Source organism: Hesperophylax consimilis, chromosome 10, assembly GCF_061612785.1.
Source record: "Hesperophylax consimilis isolate HC1 chromosome 10, BYU_Hcon_1.0, whole genome shotgun sequence".
In the NCBI taxonomy this organism is placed as follows: domain Eukaryota; kingdom Metazoa; phylum Arthropoda; class Insecta; order Trichoptera; family Limnephilidae; genus Hesperophylax; species Hesperophylax consimilis.
In genome coordinates, this window is record NC_142845.1 from 12,068,822 (window position 1) to 12,086,930 (window position 18,109).

The 18,109-nt window shown below is 36.8% G+C and overlaps 1 protein-coding gene across 1 annotated transcript in view; it reads left to right on the forward strand.

Annotated features, from left to right (window-relative positions):
• The window catches only part of LOC149420298 (scoloptoxin SSD14-like), a 42,290-nt gene extending 25,825 nt beyond the window's left edge, over positions 1-16,465 (forward strand). The window contains exons 4-10 of the mRNA XM_089636077.1: positions 1,417-1,609; positions 5,023-5,220; positions 8,229-8,487; positions 9,242-9,432; positions 9,959-10,199; positions 11,215-11,328; positions 14,350-16,465. Coding sequence (XP_089492203.1) covers positions 1,417-1,609; positions 5,023-5,220; positions 8,229-8,487; positions 9,242-9,432; positions 9,959-10,199; positions 11,215-11,328; positions 14,350-14,508 — 1,355 coding nt within the window. The 3' untranslated portion in view covers positions 14,509-16,465. The remainder of the gene's footprint in view (positions 1-1,416; positions 1,610-5,022; positions 5,221-8,228; positions 8,488-9,241; positions 9,433-9,958; positions 10,200-11,214; positions 11,329-14,349) is intronic.
• The last annotated feature ends 1,644 nt before the right edge of the window (positions 16,466-18,109 follow it).

An 18,109-nucleotide genomic window follows, 5' to 3' on the forward strand; every position in this document is an offset into this window, starting at 1 on the left:
CAGAGAAATTAAGAAATAAATAAAAATATACTAAATTTCTTTCGCTATTTTTCCCGTGGAACCAGTTACAGGTTTTGGGATTGATGGCGTTTTGCCTTTAGTGTGAAAAATATAAAGTTATCAAAAAATCGGAACTCTCCGGCCCAACTCTACCTGACGTCATAGGTACTGCCTGGAACTCCTTCGCGGACGAGGTTATGTGACTATGTGACGTCATTTGATGCATATTTCCTTGGCTAACATTTATTTTACTATAAAAACTTGACTACCTGCGTGGTCGAGTGGTAAGGCTCTCAACTAAAAAGCTGGAGGTCGCGGGTTCAAATCCCGGCGTGTACAAGTATACACTATTTGATTAATGTGTTTTTTCACAATTTAATAATTTAAAATAATACATAGTATATTTGCGACACGTTCCAAATTGGAAGTTACTCTCAGTATCTCACTGGTGTAAAACCACCATTCAGAATTGAAACGTTGCTTGAACCGGCTTTGGTCGTGTTTGGTGACCCGATCCGAATAGCCATGTACTTTCCCCACCTTCCTCCTCCCCATCTCCTTCCCCTCCGCACAACCTGAAGGCTGAAAGCCTCACAACATAATCTCACTGGCAATCTATGTACAAGTGAGTATCTAAATGACTCTAAAATGCTGGTTGGCAATACTCTAATTTTTTTGTTCTTCGTTAAATTATAAAAATGTGTTCCGTGGTTCTGACAGGTTCATCTATTTGTTCTGTTATCGGAGTACCTTTGCTAGACGCTTTGGATAGACATTGACAACTACCGCTCTCTTTTACATTATGACGTATTGCAGATATTTAAAACATTAGAGCAGGACAACCATCGTAATACCATAGAAGCTTTCGAGATATTTAAATTTTAGATACTTCTGGTTATTACCATCAGCCGTTCTGTCCGGTGTTCTGGGTAAAAATAGCTTCGCAGATAGAAAGAAAACTGCTTTACTAATAACAACACATAATCTTCTGAACGGTCATATCTGTATTCCCGATGTTATACAAAAAATTGAGATTTAAGTTCCCGAGAACTTCACCAGAGCTCACAGACACAGGACTTTTGTTGTCCCGAGACTGATGACCTCTACCATTGGTGAAGCCGCTCGGAAAAATGATACTGCTTTTAAATAACTTCTCCCCTGACATAGATATTCTTCTATTGAACATTCAAAAATTTAAAAATAGTGTTAATTTTTAACTAAATTAATTCATATTAAAATGACTTTCTATTCAACAAACGTCACTAGTAAAATTCTTTCTTTAATCTTTTTATTTTTTGAAATTTTAGGTTACGTTTTTTTTTCACTTTTCTTTAATTTTTTATCTTCTCTGTTGTATTATGGAACCGTTAGGATATGTCGAACCAGCAGCATGTTGCTAAAAATTGATTGCTCCAGGTGGACTTGCAACTGCCGTTCCTGGCGAGCTGAAGGGGTATGAACTCCTCTACCAGGAATACGGGACCTTACCATGGGCAGACCTGGTCCAGCCAGCCATAGACCTCTGCAAGGCGGGATACATCGTCACTGACTACTTCGCTAGGGTCCTCAGCGAAAGAGCTGACAGGATTAAGAATGAGCCAACTCTAAGGTACGATTACATCCCACTGATGTGTTATACTTAGATGAGACACGAAGCGAAAACATAGGTTTCACTTTTATTCGTCCAATTTTCCGGTTTGTCCTCCAACGCTCATTCAGATTTGGTTACCAAAAGAGGCTAAATCAATTTCAAGCAAAGTTTCAATTCATAATGATTCAAAAAATTTGTCATTTTACCGATCGAAGAAACCAATTAATTTTTATTATAAATTAAATTATCTTTGCTTATCTACTGTGCTGTCTATCAAGGAACTTGGTGTCACTTTGGATTACAATCTGTCTTTTCGTGAACACATTAACAACGTAATTAATAAATCTCAAGCTACTTGCCTTCATCAATAGAATCACCTCTGACTTCAATAATATTATCAACCTAAAAACTCTTAAGAGTTCGCTGGTTCACCCTAATCTAGAATATGCCTGCGTTATTTGGCCTCCATTCTACGATGTTCACATTAATCATATTGAATCCGTACAGCATCGCTTCTTAAGGTGAATTGCTTGGATGTTAGGGCTAGAAAGAGGCGATTACTCATTCGATGAACTTGAAGTAAAATGAAATTGTTCTTCTTTAGAAAAACGTAGGAAGGACTTTGATCTCATCTGCATTTTAAAATTATTAACAGTATGATTGACTCACCTACTTTGTTGCAACCACAGACATAGGAATTAATAGACGAGAAGATAATGGCGAGGGGTAAAATCAACTGTTGAAGAACGAAGGGAGTAAGGCTGACTGTGATTCGTCAATAAATCAATCTGACAGTAAATAGGCATCTCGCATTATAATATCACCATTTACTTCTTAAAAGTAAAACCTGCTTTTGAATGAATAGACATTTTTACATGGGAGCGCAAATTACTCGCCACGTTATGAACAAATTTGCGAAGTCCAAATTCGGCAAAAAAATTCTGTTCTATTTTGAGAGTCGAATATTTCGTTTAAGTATTTAGTTAAGACACTTCTATAAATGTTCATAATTTACTTCCCAGCAACCAACCAGCTTTGTGTTTCGCGTCCAGACGTTTCTCGATGTGATAGTATATGTTTCTAAAACTGATCTATATTATACGATGTGAATATGCTTAAAATAAAGTAAAATAATGCTTATATATGAAATGTAATACGACAATTGGGTTTATTTTCTTTTTCACATCTATTTTTACAAGTTTTCATAGTACAAGTCAACATTTTGCCGTGTTATTTCGTAAAATGAACCGATGATGCCTCGACCTTAGTTCGCACAAGAATGATGACGTCACGTTTTCAAATTTCACTTGAGGCCATACGCGAGCACAGCCGGCGCCAATGGAACCGGTATGGGGAGTGGGGATAATACGCTTTTAATCACTTAGGGCAGGTCTACTAATATTCATATGTCTATGGTTGCAACTCATCCCTTTCAATATCTCTTCCCGTAGACTCAGAAATTATGATTTGCTTTTCCTCAATCAACACTTCACAAATTATGGACACCATTCACCAATGTCCAGAATGGCCAGACTTATGAACTCAAGTCAGTACCTTGAATTTCTCGGTGTAAGCCTAAATGATTTTTTTCATGATTGTCTTCAAGTGACATTTTGTATTGTTATGGCAAAAGTCGTGAACTTCATCAAAACCTCGTTCATGTCTTGACTAGACATTATCTGTATTGTTTTTGTGTCCAATTTTTATCGTAGCATCTTTTATTGTAACATTTCTCCTTGTATTATCTTCTTGTAATATCTAATGTGTTAATTGGACTTGGTCCGTTAGTAAATAAATTAATATTATTAGCATATATTAAAAATATGATTACCTTCCCTGTTTTTTAGGTTGGTAATCGTTTCTCTAACGATTAATTTATAAGCTTTGCCTAGAGTTCTTATTTCTTGTAGAGTACCTACTACATAAATAAACGATAATTAGGTATGATTAAATTCAATAATTAGACCTTCAGCTGTCGTTTTTTTTAATCAGACGCGTTCGGTGGAACTAACTAACGCCTATTACTGTAAATAACTACGTACATAAAGACCATTGTATGTAAATGATATTGAAGACATTAAATAAACTAGAGTGATTGTTCATGCTGTGAGGTTTACGAAATAAATGCTATTTTACTTGTTTGAGACTTTTCAGAATTTTTACATAATATTTCCTTAATATCCGCGGAAATTATTCACCAATTTGACATTTGAACAGCCAAATAAATACGATTGAAAATATAAAAAATATTGAATATCATTATAGAAGATTGAACTGAAAACTATCATTCTATGGATAATTTTAATATATTCTAATCTAGCATCGAAGATATACACTTACCAACTTTTCCTTTGCACAAACTATTCGTTTGAACCAACTTTTCGTTTGAACCAACTTTTCGTTTGAACCAACTTTTCGTTTGAACCAACTTTTCGTTTGATCCAACTTTTCCTTTGAACCAACATTTCACTTGTACCAACTTTTCATTTGAACCAACTTTTCGTTTGAACCAACTTTTCTTTTGAACCAACTTTTCGTTTGAACCAACTTTTCGTTTGAACCAACTTTTCGTTTGAACCAACTTTTCCTTTGAACCAACTTTTCCTTTGAACTAACTTGGTGTTGCCTTTATACTATCGCTGAGCCCACCATTTTTTTTAACCGATTTTATTTCAGAATGTACTCAGTATACCTGTAATTCAGGGGCGTATATAAGGATGCAATTATTGATTTATTTTTATTTATTATTTTTTTTTTACTTGCCAAAAAGTATGTGACCTTACTGGAGTACCCCGTATAAGGTCAAATTGTAAATGTTTTTGTGTGTGAATTATAAATTAGGTCAAGTTTTTTTTGTAAGATTACATTCCTTGAAAATACAATAATACTAGCGTTGTCTGAATTCTTGCCACATCCGTACCAATTTCGAAAATGACAATTAAAGGAACTTTCTGTTTTAATATTATCTTAAATGTAGGTATCGCTTGTTTGAATTCTTCAATGTTTATTATCTTGAATACAATCAGTTGCATTTTTGTGTCACTTAAATTCGAAACAAATCCGAGTTCATTGAATTGGAGTTACAATTACAGATCCACATCGGAAATTAGTACGCTTTTATTTATTTGTACGATCTATCAATGTGATGTAAATAATAAGTTGCAGTTAGCAGATCCCAAAAAACTTGCTAAAAAAAGTTTCTACTACACCCCCACCCCGAGGTGGACCCCCTTCCCCCCCAAGTGAATGCTATAGCTACGCCACTTTATATTTTATGTATGAGGCCATTGAAACCCACAGCACGTAAACAGGCCATAAACAATTTTTTGTATGAGGCCATTTAAACCCACAGCACCTCAACAAGCCATAAACATTTTTGTATGAGGCCATTGAAACCCACAGCACTTGAACAATTTTATTTAATTTTCCAGCGATTTCATCAACCCAGCAACAAAAACAGTTTGGTTAGAAGGAGACAAAGTACAAAGGTTAAAACTGGCCAAGACTCTGGAAGTTGTCGCCAAGGAAGGCGTGAATGCTCTCTATAACGGATCTCTAACGCAGGGCTTCTTGGCCGACATCAAAGCTCATGATGGAATCATCACAGCTCAAGATTTGCTCAACTACAGGTTAGTACCTACCCTCTTACATGTTTTCCTTTATTTAACTACCTACTAGCTGAAATCACAGGCTCAGGCCATTATCCTCCTCCGATAATTTATTTACTCAAAGTTCAGCGTGTCGATGTGCGATATCTATTTGGTTTTATTAAAAAATATACAAATATCATTGGACAGCAAAACGACATTTACATCTTATACTCCAAATATGCTCAGAAATCGCTAGTTAAAATCCTCCAGGCACTTGCCCGGACTTTACGCAGAGTTTTTCGTAATCAGATGTAGACAAAAATGTACGTCTTATGTTGAACGCCCAGGTTTTTTTACATTCAAAATTTCATCAAGAAATATCAAAAAAAGGTGGGGTGGGTGGTATTTTAAAATCTTACAGTGACGTTTCTCGTGTTATTTCACTTCAATTCAATTCAGTTTTTTCATTTTAAAAACATTACAAAATTGTTAATTTTAATGCGTTTTTAAAATACATTTGGTAATAAGAATTCTTACATTAACATAAACAGTGGGTATATCAACTATAACAGTAATAATAGAGCTTGTCTTTTAAAGGCAGCTTCATTGATGCTGAAAATGTCGATATCCGAATTGATTCTGTTCAACAGCAAGATTGCTCTCCCCACAGGCATGACCATTGGCAAGTTAGTTCTGCAGGCCGGGAGATAAAATAGTCTATATTGTCGGTGACGTAGATAACCATCGGGAACATAGAAATGAATGCTCTCCATGATGACCGAGTTTTCAAACCATCCACGAATCAGTCTAAAGAAATGTGTAGCAATGCGCACATCCCTCCTGACCCGTAGATAGTTCATTCTGAGCATATCCAAAAGAAAGTCAGTGGGATAGAGCCACTGGTAGTAGCCATACTCCCTCATGTAGAGAAATCTCAAGAATTTCTTCTGAACTCTCTCCAACATGAGAGAATACTTTACCTGGTGTGGACTCCAAATCACCGACTCACTTTCAAGTCTACTCCTTACTAAGGAATTAAATAAAACTATAAGCACCCGGTTATCTCTAAAATGCAAGGTGAAGGTCAAGAAAATTAAGGGAATTGTGCAAAATTTTATCAATCTCTGAAAAAACTGTAGATTTTTATAAAAATTAAATCCACGCCTCTTGCCACACACACACTCCTTTGTGTGTAAATAGAAGGTTGACTCCATAACATTGCCAAAATCCTCTTCATTTTTTTACTCAAAGTTCAGCGTGACTATTTACTATTTTGTTTCTTTTCTCTATTTTATTTCAATCTTTATTTTTAAAATAAAATTTTAATTTCTTTAAAAATCCATGTTCTGTTTCGTTTATCTATTTAAATTATCATTTATATCTTAATGAAATAAAATTTCATTGCATTGTTAATGATAATAATGATTGTCTAATTAAGATATCTTGAATTAAAACATAACTATTTATCAATGTCAATAGAATGATTGATGAGTCCGTAAAAATGTTATCATATCATCAAATTTACCAGTTTTATATTTTCAATTGTTTTATGCATTCCAGTACATTACAGAATTGGAATAGCGTTCGATAATATTATTGTGTTTATAAATGCTCAGAAATATTACAATTATAATAGTATATTATCATATCAGAATCAGCACTTAGATCTAAATATGTATTATCTAACATTTTTTGTTATATGTCACAAGAGCGCCCTTATCTCTATTCAGTGGAAAGACATGGGAACTATTTCGCCACTCTGTTGGGCAGCGTAGTACTGATATGTGCTATTTTATTTATTTGTGTTTTAAATTATGAAATATAGGCCAATGAGAAAACATTGTAAAAATGAATTTTAATTTATGTCGACGACAAATTAAATCGGAAATTTGTAATTTAAATTTAAGCCCACCCAAAAGTTTTTTTTAAATCCTTGTTTTTTTGTATTTTAGAATTCATTAATAGGTAAAATTACTATTGTTAATAAAATAAGTAAAAATTCATTTCATAATAATTTTTTTTTTTTAAATAATAATTTTACGTAATAAACTCACAAATAATTGCCAAATTGCTTCTAAAATTATGAAAATTGAAACCGTTATGGCCTATATTTTATTTATTTATTGTTTCTTTACATGCGGTATCACTGTTTACATTTTAATTACTAAACTCACTGGGACCAGCCTATGCCGAGGTTAATAATTTTACAAAACAATAAAAATAACACGAAGCAATATGTATATTGAAAGAACAATATTGTTGCATGACTAATGGGTACCTACTGAGCTGGAAGGAACCTATTTCAATAAAATAAATAGTAAACATGTAGGGTGACCAAGTGAAATAACATATTTTACTAATAATTTAAAAGAACAAATATGAAATGTAGAAGAAAAAATGATATTTATTTTACACAAATAAGCAAAGTAACACATATCTACAAGATATTTGCTATACCTTTTAATATTTAAAAAATCTTCAGTTTTCATTTTAGCCTCAAATCCAAATTTAAGTATTGTAGAAAAAAGGCGCAGCCGTACGGGATGTAGGAAAGGATTATAAATATGAATGAGGAAAAACAAAACAAATATATTTTTTTACTCGCAGATAGGCACATAAATTTAAATAAAATATTTTTATGTATACTATTTTTATAAATATATAACCACATATCCCTTACCAATAAACGTGTTTTAAATTTTACACTAATGGTTAAATGGTTGTTAATCAGTTTTGTAAATTAAAACACGCTTATTGGTACCTGGTAAGACGGTACAATTTACAAAAACACCATTTTGCAAAAAAAAACTAGTAAGTTATTACGAAAATAAAATCCGTTGGCGCATGGCAGAAATTTTGCATCGGCACACAAAGAATTAATATTGTTATGGTATAACATTTATTTAGTGATCTTCTTGTATTTCCCAAAACTCAAATCTCAAATCAAAAGTAATGGTTTAATAACCAAAAGTCAAACAATGCAATAGGTAAATTTGGAACTGAGTATTTTAATTCCTGTCTAAACAGTGTTTTTCTTATCATCCCAGACCCAAGTGGCGTGAACCCATCGCAGTGGAACTCGGGGGAAACATGACTCTCCACACCGTCCCTCTTCCTGGCACCGGACACGTCCTGGCTTTCCTCATAAATGCCCTTAAGGGATGGGTCATCTCCCCTGAAGCCAATGGGCTGGTAGAAAACAGTGTGCCATACTGGCAGCGGGTAGTTGAGGTCTTCAAGTATGCTTATGCAAAGAGGACTGGACTTGGAGATGCAGATTTTCTGGAACCTGATGCTATAAACCCGGTAAGATTTTTATATCTGTGCAATTTCTTCAACCACCTCCTTTGCTTCAGTATATAGTATAAAAAAACAGGCCAAACTTGCCGTCTTGTATAGGGCCTCAGATTCTTTAATGGTAACCAGCATCTAATCCTGTACAAACGTCAACTATCCCCAGCAATTTAATTTGCGAGCCAACTCTGGACTTGATTTTGTGAAAAGGAGGGGCAGTCCGTCTGATCTAGCAGCATTCATCCCCGGTACACATGCGTGAAACTCGACGGACACGAGCGGAACACCCGTTCACAGATGATTTTGGCTTCATGGAAGCGTGTAGTTTCTTCAACTCTTTTTTGTGTTAGTCAGCTCATAAGTGGAACGAGTTACCGGCATATGTTTTTCCTCCAGGCCACTTCAAGAACCCGCATAAATCCCTTCCCACAGCCATACCTTAACCCGCCTCACAACGCTGCCTAACCGGGTGGCGACATGTTCTGCTGTCTTAGTACTGTACAGACAGGGGTGCTCTTATGATGTGTAATAAAAAATTTAAAAATTACAAAATGCACTCCCAACATTTGTACACGTTTGACATTCGCTGTTTGAGAAGTGGTCATTTTGACAATTTATGCTTCTGTTCAACAGCTCACTTGTGAAATGATTTGACGTGTCATTTATACTACATAATATTTAGTCCAACTTACCTTTTTTGGTTAAGAATGCCACGTTTTGTTGAAGTAATCAACAGCCTGTTATCAAATAATTCCCTTTTCAACAGCTCTTGGCCAACTTGACATCCCCCGACTTTGCCACCTACATCCAGGGACTCATATCTGACACCCACACGTCCAACAACTGGACAGATTATGGAGCGGAGTTTGACCTGGTGGAAGATCATGGAACTGCGCACATTTCAATCATGGCACCCAATGGAGATGCCATTGCTGTCACTAGCACTGTGAATTACATGTAAGTTAAACATAAAATCAATTCATTTAATACCAAAAAATCCTTCTTGAACCAAAAAATGGCCATGCAAGTGGCTCATTGGGACTTAACCAAAACATGTTTTGTTGATAAAAAAATGTTTTAATTTTTGGATGTCAGCCTTCGTAGTCGAGGGGTAAGGCTCTAAACTAAAAATCCGGAGGTCGCAGAATCAAATCCCAGCGTGCTCAAGTAATTTTGTTTGATTAATTTGTATTATTTCACAAAATTATTAATCTATATGTACATAGTATATTTGCGGCATCTTCCAGAGTGGAAGATACTCTCAGTATCGCCCTGGTGTAAGATCATCATTCAGATTTGAAATGGTTTTAGTCGTAGTTGGTGCTTTTCTCTTCCCCATCTCCAATTGATTAGGAATGCCATATTATCACTGGATCTGGACGTTGGGACAGTATAAACATTAAAAATAATTATTAAAAAACTATAGACACGCCCGTATATAAAATCTGATTAAGAATAATCATGAAGAATTAACCTATTTCAGCCTCGGTGCCTTCTATGCTTCCGACGCCACAGGTATTATCCTCAACAACGAGATGGATGACTTCTCGTACCCCAACATCTCCAACGTGTACAACCTGCCCCCTTCCCCGGCCAACTTCCCCAAGCCCGGCAAGCGCCCCCTGTCCTCCATGGTGCCATCCATCGTGGTCACCAAGGGAGTCGGAGCCAGGATGATAGTTGGAGCGGCAGGCGGTACCAAGATCACAACACAAGTTGCCATTGTAAGTTTAAAACTGTAGAATCAAAATCTATTAATTTTATTGTTTATGTCTTCCTTTCGGATAGCTACTTCGTCTCCTCAACGGCAGGATTCATGGCTACTCAGGATAGTGGCAATTCTACACACTTTTGAAAAGTGATATAAAGTCATTAAAAGTGGTGAAAAAAAGCATATAAACCTAACCTAATGTAACCTATTTAACCTAGTGTTTTTTCATCACTTTTCGTGACTTTAATTACTTTTCAAGAGTGTGTTGAAGAGTGTTATATTGCCACTGCCAATTGTCCGGTTACCGACTGAAGATAGTAAAATGACAATCTTTTGGGTAGGTAGTTATCTCGCTGAACTATTTTTGAGAAGCTCCTTAAGACCCTTAGGTCTGGGTGTAGAAATCATGGGTTCAAAACTAAGAGAAAAACAAATTAAGTTTATTAAAAAGAAGAGTTTTAAATATAGGTAAACATTTTCAATAAGGTACACTACTCAAAATGTCAAGAAAATTTTCCATTCTCAAACTACATCAGCACTAAACACTTGATTGGACTGGGCTGATGAAAATGATTTTTAAGTTCTGTGAAAGATTTTTTCAAGTTCTGTTATTATTTCAATTCTGTCAGGCAACTAACCTATAAGGTTATAATAACGGAACTTGAATAGGATTTTCACAGAACCCGAAAATGAATGTTTAAAATTTGATGAATTGTTCAAATTCTGTGAAACAACCTAAGTAAATGTGTTTTGTGATTTAGAAGTTCATTAATTTTCCTAAGCAAACAGCTGTTTCATTTAATTTTTTCTATCAAACATACTATAATTCGAACGCTTCGCAACTCCCAACAAGTGTTGTTTTTCGTTAGCTCGGATTATTAAGGCTCTACTGCATTATGTTATCATAACAACGCTATACGAACTATCATTAAAAATTCTCCAATGATATTCAATGGACTGCCTTACCTATATTGTGTACTTTGTGTAACAACCTAACCATCCAAACTCCTTTCGATTACTTATTTCAGGTGGTTCTGAAGCATTTACTCCGTGACGTCCCACTAAAGGAAGCCATCAACACACCTAGACTACACCACCAACTTATACCTATGGAGATTGAACACGAGGTTGGATTCGATGAGGTAAAAATACTTTGAATTTTATACTAAATTTTTTTTTTTTTTTTTTATATTTACTCCACACAGGAGGCCCTGAAGAAAATAATTTCCCTCAGGGCCTATGTCATCTTTGGGGATGCTGTGTGGAGGGTCTTTTTGTGGAGAGGAAGGAGTGAACATGGGTCTTGAAGAGTCCCATGTTGTAGGAGGGAGGAAACACAGAGGCCGGCAGTTCGTTCCACAGCCGAGCTGTTGAACTTAAGAACGAATCATAGAAGCGACCCGTTCTCATGTGACAAGTGTCAACTGTGTACAAATGTTGGGCGCGCGTTTGGCGTGTATCCCGACTACGCACCGGTGCCGAAGGGATCAATGACGCTAGTTCCTCAGAGCATCTTCCATTGTAATACCGATAGAACAAGGACAGCATACCTACCTGACGCCTGTGCTCTAAAGATTGCAGTCCGTTTGTTAAGATTGGGGAATCTATCAAACGGACCGCCCGTTTCTGCACAGAGTCAAGGGTTTTTTTCAGGTATTTTGGGGCTCCAGACCAGAGATGGCTGCCAAATTCGACAGTAGGGCGCACTTGCGATTTGTACAGGGTGAGCAGTTGTGTACTATTAAAGTATCTGCGGGCCCTGTACAGTACGCCCAGCTTCTGAGAGGCCAACTTTACTCTAGCTTCGATGGAGCCCCCGTACCTGAGCTGGTCACTTATAGTTACACCAAGCATATCAATGGAAGGCCTGTTCGGAAGATTGCTTCCGTTGAAGGAGACTAGATTATCATTTGGATCCCTTTTAGACGTAATCAGACAGGATTGGGTCTTTGAAACATTAAATTCGACGAGATTATTTTTACCCCAGGAGGAAATACTCTCGAGATAACCGTCCATTCTCTGCTTCAAAGCCCTCCGAGCCGTTGGAGTTTGTGTGCCCTTTGGGGGCTTGTCAGACAAAAAGCTATCATGAACTGTACTGTCATCCGCGTAACAATGTATCGGTGCACATGTCAAAAGGTCATTGATGTGCAACAAAAACAAAGTCGGAGACAGAACCGATCCCTGTGGGACGCCAGCATTTATGGAGTGCGAGGAAGAGGTGAAACCGTCAGCAACCGCCTGAATCGACCTATCCCTTAAAAAGTCAGCAATCCACGTACACAGGGATGCGGGAAGTCCGTAAGAATGCAATTTGTTGACAAGTCCTCGGTGCCAGACCCGGTCAAAGGCCTTGGATATGTCTAGTGCGACCGTTTGGGTCTCACCGTGACGTTCCAGGCACCGCCCCCAAACATGCGTCACATACGCGAGAAGATCACCGCACGAGCGGTTCCGCCGGAATCCGTATTGACGGTCGTTGATAATTTTGTTCTTCTCGAGGTATGTGAGCAGTTTGTCGTTGATCACACGTTCCATCACTTTGGACAGAACTGATGTGATCGCTATGGGGCGGTAGTTGGCCGGGTTGGAGCGGTCACCTTTCTTGGGAATAGGGTGAATTACCGCTTTTTTCCAACCAGAGGGCACAGTGCCACACTTCAGGGACATTTTGAAGAGCTTTGTCAAAACTGGAACTATTTCCGCAGCACACCTCTGCAATACCAGGGCAGGTATTCCATCAGGTCCACTAGCTTTGTTAACATCGAGCCCCCGTATGACGTGGAGTACATCCCGATGCCGGATCCTCAGCTTTTTCATATAGAAGCCGCAGTGAGGAACCGACGGCGGAACAGCACCCCCGTCGTCGAGGGTCGAGTTTTCCGCAAACATTTTCCCTAAAAGGTTTGCCTTTTCGGTGGCGGTGTTTGCTAGTGAGCCGTCAGGTCTGGTAAGAGGTGGCAAACTGGGTTTGCAAAAATTTCGACCTATTGAGCCCGCAAGCGACCAGAATGCTCTGGTCGCTTGCGGGCCACAAGAAGACATTCTTCCAAGACTACTTTGTTTAGTATGTACTAGTTTTGTTAGGGTTGCATCAGAATGCCTAAAATTAGATTGTCTTAGCAAATATTTTACTCTTAACTTACAAGAGCAAACGTTTGCTTGGGAGCCAAAAAATATCAAAGTTCAGTGCCCTGTGCTTCATCCTTCTACAACATGGGTCTCCTCAGGTCCTCGAAAAGTCCCTCCACACAACATTTCCAAAGATAGGATCCCCCTGTTACTATTTAATAAAAAAAAATACAGTGTGTGGCAAGCCTACGCACGACGGAAGTGAAACTTTTAGTATTCTTCTCTCTCTCTTTTCATTTCATTATTCTTGTGCCACGAATGTTTTTCTCACTTCTATCTCGTCACTACTCATTGTTGACACTAAAACTCTGTTCCAAATCGAATAAACCACAATCAATTACGTATTTCACTCGTATTACACTCACCGCGCAGTACACAAAGCAAGCAGCTGATGCCTGGCGTGGCGTCGTTGGCTAGAGAGAGAGGAAAAGAGAGAAGAGAGAGAGAGAACGTTCGTCAGTGGCTCCCTCACCTCAGTAAGCGACTACGGTGAGAGAGCGACAGTGAACGGTGAGCGGTGGTGGGGGTCCCGTACCCCCACCACCAAATGATCATGGTTTTTCGTGACGGTCATGAGTCGGTTTTACTTCGGTCCTTGAAAATGCATGACGCGCGTAAAGAAGTTTCACTTGAAAAAACTAACAGCAAACCTAACATACATGTGGAAACGTTAAATCAGCTAAGCAGACAGGGGATCGTAAAAGCAACTAACACCATAATATAAATTGATGTTTTGATGAAGAGGTATAAATTATGGAAGTAACGACAGGTCGGTGGCCGAGTTGACATCGCGTTTGGGTCCCACCCAGGTGTAGTGTGTTCAATTCCTCGGCTGGCTAAGTCCTACATCACAACACAAGCAACATTTTCAGCTTACTGTGGGGTGTTTGAGATTTTCAAATATTGTCAGGTTATTCGTAACCCGGGAATGTTTGTCTTTCTTTTTTAAAATAAAATAAAAAAACTCACTTTGAATAAAGTATAATCTAGAAAGTACGTTAAACAAAACTATACGTCGCATTTTTTTACAGGAAATACTGCAGGGGCTCCGAAAGATAGGACACAACACTACGCAGCTGTCACCAACCTCCGGATTTGCCTCTTTGACTGCTATATCCATCGATCCCGTCACTGGTCTCCTGACTCCGCGATTCGACATTAGAAGAACTGGAAGTGTTGCCGGCTTTTGACAACCTTAGTATTACACTTATTATTAAAAATATTTTCCAACTCAGAATTTTACATAGGTATTTAGAAGAGATCATGTAATAAGTATTTATTTCAGCATTTATACTCGATACACCTATTCGTACATATTTGTTTGTAGATGAATTTATTATCATTATAGAAAAACAGTTAGCTTATTGAAGTCCAAACAATTAAGAAACACAGCTAACACATAATATGTAATTTCAACGTTACTAAGTTGAACATTTAAAAACATGTGTAAAAACCTAAAACATGCGTTTCGCTAGCATTTAACTAAATATCTTTATTATACTAAAATAAAGTTGCTATCCGCGTCTCTCTGTGCGCTTAGTTCTTCTAAACTACGCAACGGATTTTGATAGGGTTTTTACTAGGGTACAGGTCAGCTAGTATATTTATAAAACAAAAAACTATTAGTCTGTGATTATTGTAGTAGCTACTTACCTGTATTATTTTGTGTTAAATTTGCTACATTTCACTGTGATCAATATGCTCTTAGCTTTTACATTATCACTGTTTATCCGACACCCATAATAATTTTTTCTGTTATAATTTTTTGGTGTTTCACTGTATATGTAAGTAATTGCAAAGCAATATTTCTGTGCGATAAACATTAAATTATAAAAACATTGAATATTCACACTTGTGAGAGAGTCAAAAGATGTTGTATATCTCTGTCTGTCTGTTTGTGCGCTTAGTCCTTCTAAACAAATCTTGCAATCGTAGTTCTTAGACGAAGTATAATACAGTTAAATATTAACGGGGATAGGGCCGATTAGCTCAGTGGTAGAACAAAGCCCCGGCAAGGCTAAGGTACTGGGTTCAATTCCTTTATGTGACCGAATCTTGTTCTGATTTTGCTGTTTCACATTTTTCGTTTGAGATTTCTTAATATTCATCAATGATTAAATGCCGATATTTCTCTTGCAATAGGTGATAAATTGATATAGAACAAAACCAACAGTTCCTAGGCTAGCAGCAAACCGAGCGAATTGAGCCTACTTTTAGGTGCAACAGTTGATCTTTGAATTCTAATAATCACTGCAAAAGATATATTTCCTTATTTGCAATGATTGCTACATCATTTTATATCAGATCTTTAATCACGAGCCAACAAGAGTTTCATTTTTTAAAGGTCTTAAGTTGTTATCTTTTAATGTTTTACTCCAAGATTATTATTACTGTAATTTAACTGCCATAATGTTTAGATGCACACAATGGTATAAGTATTATTGACGACTTGAAATGATATTTATTGTTTTTGTGTTTAATTTGTAGAACTCCGTTTAATTATTTTTTTAAATTTAATTAAAAACAAATTTAATAATATAATTATTAAGTTCTGCAAGTATTTTTCGGTTTTTGTTATTGTTACAGCTGTTTTGGCTTTCAAGGCCATTTTCAAACTGTGGTTATAACCACGTTTAGACGACTTATTTATATGATTCTATTTTACCCCCTCCCAATTTAAAATGATTTATTACCGGTTAAACCGATTTACTCATAAAATAATTGTGACAATAGATTTCATATTTTGTGGGAGTAATTTGAAGTGAATTTTCAGGCCTTGTTCTAATCAAACTTCTAATGCAATTTTATTTGTTGTGTATTGGCACAGATTTGTTTGTGTGATTTCTATACAAATCTTACCCCAGCCAAAAGATTTGGGAGGCGGGCTTGGGTGCCGCCGCCCCGGGAACCATTTGTTGGATAACCAACACTTCTGCTATAGGTCACCCCAAGTGGTACAGTACGTGTGCTGATTTACTCATAGCAAGGGTGCCCGGGCTCATCCGGTGAAGTGTGTTCAGAATGCGCCTGCCCACCATCTGCGTGGCGTGAAGATCGAGAGAGGCTGCTTTGGGGAGACCCTTTGACCTCCCCAACAGGTCTCTCGATCCATCGCCTTGCATCGCGTAGGAGGTATATATTCAGACTCATGTCCATTCAGTCACTCCTGGGCACACTGATCTTTACATTCCACTTGACCCTCATACCTTTTACCTTCACAGAAGTTCCTCTCCTTCCTTCCCTTAAAAAAGACCCTCCATACAGCATCCCCAAAGATGGAATAGAAATTCTGTGTGGGTTTAATGTTAAAAAAAAAAGATTGGTTAAAGTTATATTTATGCACTGTACTTAATGGTTCCATGATATTTCATCAAAATAACAATTAAACACACCTTTAAAAAGTGATATAGAGTCATTAAAAGTTATGAAATAAAAAATCTAGGTTACATAGGTAACTATTTAACCTACTTTTTGTTTCATAACTTTATATCACTTCTTGTAGGTGTGTTGAACTGTCATTTTGATGAGATACCCGGTCACTGTACTTAATAAATATTAATATGTGTTTTAATCTCACTGTCGTAATGCTACGTTTAATGTAGAAAAAGAAAGTGCAGCTTATTTCACAAAGCTTTTTAAATAGAGATAGTTAAGTTGTTATTTTGTATTACTTAAAATAAAACTTTTTTCCAAGATGTGTCTTATTTTATATTACCTTCTCCAGAGAAATATAATAAAAATGGCCTGAATAGGTAGCACGGTGTACAGGTACAGCCGCATTTCTATTGAATTGATCGATATCGATCCCCACAGTTTTCACAATGGTGCTTTTTGATACCAACTTGTTAATAGCCAGCAGTGCAAATGGGACGTAGGATTCTTTTACTTCATGTTTACCCTTTCTTTGGTTTGTGGCAATAACATTTTTAATTAAAATTGGTTCCACTTCACATGGTCTAATATAAACATAGCTAACACACGTAATTTTTACATTTTTCTTTAAATATGTTTTTTTTTTCTGGATTATTTTGAGATTTTTAAGCCCTCTACTAAGATAGAGAATGGTATTGTGTGGTTGGTATATATATGTGTTATTATAAAAATATGTAATAAAATGCTTGGTTTTAAACCCAGATAAACTAATGTTTATGACAAGTAACATAAGTTAACACTTATTTGCGCTAGCATTATTTGACAAATATAAAGAACTGTGTGGTTCATTGTAATGCTTTGAGATAAGAAAGAATTATTACAAAATAATATTTATGCTCCCAGCTGAAGAAACTCAAGCAGAAACTGTCAGGTTGATTTATTACGTTGGTACTATATGGTGTGGGTGAAGATAGAATATGAAACATTACATCTACAAAGACAGGGAAAAGGCAAACTGATAAATGCTTTCATTTTCTATTTTTCTGAAAGTCAGTATCCTAACAATCTTTTTTGTATTTTCATAAATGGAAATCTTTTAGTATTGTTTAAAACGGAAACTTTTGACCGGTCGGTGGCCGAGTTGACATCGCGTTTGGGTCCCACCCAGGCGTAGTGTGTTCAATTCCTCCATCACAACACAAGCAACATTTTCAGCTTACTGTTTTTTTTATTTTTTTTATATTAACTCCATACAGGAGGCCCTGAAGAAAATAATTTCCCTCAGGGCCTATGTCATCTTTGGGGATGCTGTAAGGAGGGTCTTTTTGTGGAGAGGAAGGAGTGAACATGGGTCTTGAAGAGTCCCATGTTGTAGGAGGGAGGAAACACAAAGGCCGGCAGTTCGTTCCACAGCCGAGC